General features: G+C 43.8%; 1 protein-coding gene across 1 annotated transcript; it reads right to left on the reverse strand.

Moving 5' to 3' along the window:
* Positions 1–3,472: 3,472 nt before the first annotated feature.
* On the reverse strand, positions 3,473–4,516 carry LOC123829918 (melanoma-associated antigen B4-like). Its single transcript, XM_045855839.1, has one exon. The coding sequence runs from the start codon at positions 4,514–4,516 to the stop codon at positions 3,473–3,475; it is 1,044 nt and encodes a 347-aa protein (XP_045711795.1).
* Positions 4,517–5,650: the final 1,134 nt, after the last annotated feature.

Below are 5,650 nucleotides of genomic sequence, written 5' to 3' on the forward strand. Positions count from 1 at the left end.
CAGCAATATCAACACACAGCTAATCTTGTGTCATCTATGTCACCCTCAGCCCTCAAACTATTGTGAGGCAAACAAAATAACAATATTTATTCTTTTCTGTACCTTTAAAGGTTGAAGCTCTTACTTACAAACATAACCAAAATACCTCAAGGACACAGGCAGTCTGAATTCCAAGATGACCTCCTGGATTCCTGATTCCTGGTGTACAAACATCTTCTTCCAGTTAATTCATCCAACACTAATCTAGGTACTGCTATGAGGGATTTGGCAGATGTAATGGAGGTCTGAAATCTGATATTCTTAAAATAGGGAGATTATCCTCTGGGAGCCAGACCTAGTGAGGTGAATCCTTAAATTGGATGGGGGCTTTTTTTGGGGGAGAGACATCCAAAGGATGAGAGGGAGGTTCTCCTGGCCAGCTTTGAAGATGGAAGGAGCTGCACAGCATAGCAAAGACCTAAGACAGACCTGAGAATGATCTCTAGCCCATAGAATGCTCCAAATGGGAACCTTAGTGCTTGAATTCCTGGTAACTGGATTCTGTTCCCACCAAAATGCGTGGCATTGGAAGGAGCTCCTGAGCTCCACACAAGAACAAAGCCACCAGGAACAATGATTGCAGAGTTGTAAGACTTCTGAACTAGGGATCCCAGTGACTCCACACCCAACTTCTGTCCTATGGAACAGTGAGGTACTGAATGTTTGTAGGTAGAATGTACGAAACACTGGCATTTTGTCAAAAGTAAAGTATTTTAACATATGTACTGAAGAAATTCCACCTGCAGATTCTTTCTTCTTCTTTTTTAAAAATGATTTTATTTATTTATACATACAGAAGGAACATAGAAAGAGAGGGAGAGAAACATCACTGTGTGGTTGTTTCTCTTGTACCCTAAACTTCCTGGCATGCAAACCAGGCATGTGTCATTTCTGGGCATGAAACCAGTGACCCTATTTTTCCTGGTCTGATGATCATTCCACTCAGCCACACTAGCCAGAGCTTTTTATTTTCTATCGCATAATTAGAACATTTAAGGTATAATGTCTTGGTTATATTTTCATATCTAATACAGTATTAACTGTTAGTTTTCATCTTGTGTGTTGCATCTGCAGGGGCTACTTATTATATAATGGAAAATTTGTACCATTTGACTACCTCCACCAATTTCACCTACCTTCCACTCCCCACTTCGGCAAGCACCAATCTCTTCGATTTGTGAGTTAATTTATCAGTGTACGTGTTTTAAAGATTTCACATGTAAGTGACACTACATAGTATTTGTCTGTCTTTTGAAAAGTTTCTAATGAAAGAACACCATTTGAACATTACCCCTTCTTTGACCAAGCACGTGCTCTTACCAATACCAAGAATTCTTCCTTCTTTATGGATGAGTGATGCATCTTTTTCCCTGAGTGGGTGAGTGTTTGTGTATCACACTGCCTTTACACATTCATTCATTAATGGTTGCTGAGGTTGCTTCCATGTTGTGGCTACTGTGAATACTGTTTCAATGAACATGGGGATACTTCTATCCCTTCATGTTAGGGATTTCCTTTACCTAACTACCCAATAGTGGAATGGCTGCATTATATGGTAGTTCAATTTTTTACTTTTTGGGGCATCTCTGTATTCTCTTCCCTATTGGCTTTATCAATTCACATTCCCCTAAACTCATTCGTTTTTGAATAATCTAAAGATATCCAGGTATTTAACTTTTAAAGTTAAGAAAAGAAAGACTGAATGGATTAGGCAAATCCACAACTGACCAACTTTTACATTTCTTCTACCACTCTATGTTCTCATCAGATCTATTTGTTTGAGTTTTTTTTTAACATTAACAAACATACCCCCAATGGAATGCCATGCTGTCTTCTTCAGAACCACAAAAGTGATTTGAGGACTTTCTATGTGTATTTCAAAACACAAAACTCTCACTCCTCCATCTGATATAGACAATAATAAGTGTGCTATCCCTGTCCTTCATACACTTATCTTCTGAACCGAAATAGACGTTATGCTGATAGAACACTACTTGGAAATTAACTCAAAATAGAAGTCAGCACACTGTCCATGCACATCAGGGATACTGGCCAACAGGCATTTCCAACCACAACGTGAAGACTCCACCTCAGACCTCACTCAGGGCGACAGAAACAAGTGCAGGTGCTCCTGATTCACCCATTGACCTGCCAATGGCACGAAATTCTGCTTAGTGATGAAATCTAAGTAATCTGCCATATCCTTCCCCCTTTTTACTTGCCTTTTTTCTTGTTCCTTGTGGAGTTGTGAGATTCTCACCCTCTTTGGTAATGATAGCTTCTCCTACAATCTATAATTGCACAGGCATGGGCAGGGTCATCTTTGCCTAAACATCCCCATTGCAACCCTGGATGGTGTGCCTCAGTGGATGGAGTGCCAGCCAGAGAGCCAAAGGGTCACCGGTTTGATTCCCAGTCGGGGCACGTGCCAGGTTTGTGGGCCAGATCCCCGGTTGGAAGCAATGTTAGAGGTGACCGTACATTGATGTTTCTCTCCCTCTCTTTCTCCTTCCCCTCTCCTCTCTCTAAAAAATAAATAAAATCTTTAAAAGAAAACATCTCTGGTGCAAGCATGAAGACTTCCAAAGAGCTGATGTTCCATTAATGACTACGTCAAATAAAAACCGTGAACCAAGAGGTCTGATTCATCATCATTTATATTATCAAACATTCTTGAAAAACATAAGCAAATCTAGGTGCATATCTTTACAGTTTACACAACAAATGACTAAATCCAGGGAGGAGAACAGGAAATGATCAATTTTATATATGTACCACATCTTCTTTATTCATTCGTCTGCAGATGTACATGTAGCCTGTGTCCATGTTTGGCTGTAACAGATCATGCTGGGCACAGCATAGGTAAAATAGTAAATAACATTGTAATAAGCACATATGGTTCAGATGGGTAGTAAACTTATTGCAGTGAGCACTTTGTAAGTCATATAAATGTCTAATTAATATGTTCCACACCTGACACTAGTATAATATTGTATGACAACTGTAATTAAAATTTCTTTAATGTGGCCAACTTTTACTTCATCTGTCTATTCACCTATATATTTACCTATCTACTGCTCCCAACTATGTTAGTGCAAACTTCCTGCTGACCTGGAAAGAGATTCTTATGCTAAAGTCAAGTTATCCTGTTCTGTATCACAAAAGCGATTAAAGGATTGCCAATCTGTATTTCCAAAGAAGAAAAAAGAAACAAAAAAAGTAAACATCACACTACTAATCTGATAAAGAGCAGTTACTGTGAGTTCCATGGCCTTCATAAGCCTGTGTTCTGAATCTACAAGAACATTCTGTCCAAAGGAACACTACTGAAACATTCACCAGAAACACCAAGATAAGCCAACAAGTTATTCTGCATATCAGGCAGCTGCCTAACAGGCCTTCTCAACTAAAGAGTGAAGACCCCACCTCGAATTCACTCAGGGCGTGGGTCGTGGCTGGATGTGGCTGTAGGGTGCCCACTGGCCTTCGAAGGACTGCCAGCCCTGGGTTCAGCTTGGGCCCTGGCTTGGGCTCTCTCTTCCTCCTCTCTCAAAGCCTCTTGATAAATACATGGGAAGGCTGTGGGCTCACTATCATTGAGCTTGGCCAAAAACTCAAGGACTTTCATCTTGCTTGTCTCAGCGTGGGCTCTTGGACCCCATAGGAACTCATAGCGTGGAGGATCTCTGTTGGGCACCTGCTGGTACACCAGGTATTCTTTCTGCACCAAATCTTGGGTGATAAGCTTCCTGGGTTCCCCAAAAATGAAGTGAATTTCTCCAGCATAGACACCCATCATATTCAGGAATTTCCAGACCTCCTCCTCAGGGGCGCGGTAGCCATTCAAGAAGATCATACTCAGGAGAGGCATCAGAATCCCCTTAATGGGAAATCTCCAAACTGTGCTCAGACTCCCATCATCGGTGTCATCTTGATTGTGCACAAGAGTGTAGAAGTTACCATTGGGCTTGACCTCTTTCACTTCCAGACCATACACCAGATCCATTAGGTCAGTTGCCTTCCTGAGAACCTCAGAAAAGTCCTTCCTGTACCATTTGTGGACTATCTTCAGCATGTCTGCCTTTCTAATGGGCTCCTTCTTTTTATACTGATTCAGTAGATACTGAACCAACTTATTTGCTTTCTGAGATAAAATATTCAGGCCAGGTTTCTTTGTAAAAGTTGAGGCCCCAGAGGAATTTTTACTTTTCCGAGCACGGCCTTTGGCTTTTCCAGCAGATCTTTCGTATGACACACCTGCAGTGGTACTGCTGGTGGCCGGGGCACCCGGAGATGCCTGGAGGGGGCCAGCACCAGTGGAGCTCGAGGGAGCATCCCCCAGAACAGAAGAGGAGGAGCCAGCAGCCCCTTCTTCCTCTCCTGCAGTGGCCTGAGCACTCTTAAGACTTTGGGCCTCAGCTTTGTTTTGGTGACGTCTCTCACGAGCACGGAGCTTACTCTTGTGACCACGAGGCATGATGACTGTGGGTCAGGACAGCAGACAGGAGTGTGGGCCAAGAAAGGTGATTTGGGCACCTGGTGGATGGAGAAAGAGAGGATGTGAGCACCTTCAACAGGTAGATTCCACCTTGGCTTTATTGAAGGCTGCCTCTGCAGGCCCCCCTTGAGGGTGCTACTCTAAAAAGTGACAAGATTCCTGTTTTCCTGGTCAGTCTATCCACTGAGAATCCCATACAGGGACTGTAGAACCTTTAGAGAGAGGTTCATGCTGCATCCATCCTACCAGCCCTGCCTGACTTTGCCCAAGTAACAGCAGGTGATGTCAGTGTAGCCCTCTTTGTTCTGGCATGTGGGATCCTCTCAGTTCATCTTCCATATTATCACGTCAACCATGGCCAGAGGCCGGGCACCTTCCCCTTTGCTACTCCTAGGCTGACCCCTCAACACTCACTGACACCCAGGAGAAGGAGCTGGAGGAGCTGGAGCAGAGCCTCAGTCCGCCTGTGTACCACATGACACCCAGTGCTGAGAGTTTGCAGGGCTCATTTGTTTCCTGAGTTCATGTGGACCCTCAGTTGTCAGTCAAGCTCTTCACCTTGGCTCTTTGTGAGGCCTAGCACCACCCTTCTCTTTAACTGGTGGCTGGACCTACAGACTAAGGGTCTCACCTCCCTCAGACCTGATATAAAGAAATGCAGGGGAAGGTCAACCTGATAACCCATCTCTAAGATATCTTGGGCTGATACATAAAGGTTGGGATGGACGTTTTGATGTCCCCTTTATTCAGGGCTGGCTGGTTGCTTGAGACTTCTCTCATATTCTTCAACTGGGCCCATGGTAGACAACTCCTCACAGTAAGAGCCAGCCGCCCTGAGACCCAAAAAAGAGGGCATGAAGTTGACCTTATGCGAGCAAAATAGGTCGCCCAAGAGTGGGGACTGCTACACGCAGGGTGAGGTCCTATGGGAGATAGATCCAAACAGAATCCTGATTCAAGGTCTAAATTTGACGTCTGCTCGGATCGTGATTTCTGTCTCTTAACCTGGGACCACTTCTCTCATTTCCCTCTTTCCCTTGAATGCTGACTCATGTGCACTCCCATACAACACTTATCCTTAAGGTCTGCTGGCAAAGAAAATGGGGAGGATTC

This window comes from Phyllostomus hastatus, unplaced genomic scaffold (genome assembly GCF_019186645.2).
Source record: "Phyllostomus hastatus isolate PE091 unplaced genomic scaffold, TTU_PhHast_1.1 phas_scaffold_12, whole genome shotgun sequence".
NCBI classification, from domain to species: domain Eukaryota; kingdom Metazoa; phylum Chordata; class Mammalia; order Chiroptera; family Phyllostomidae; genus Phyllostomus; species Phyllostomus hastatus.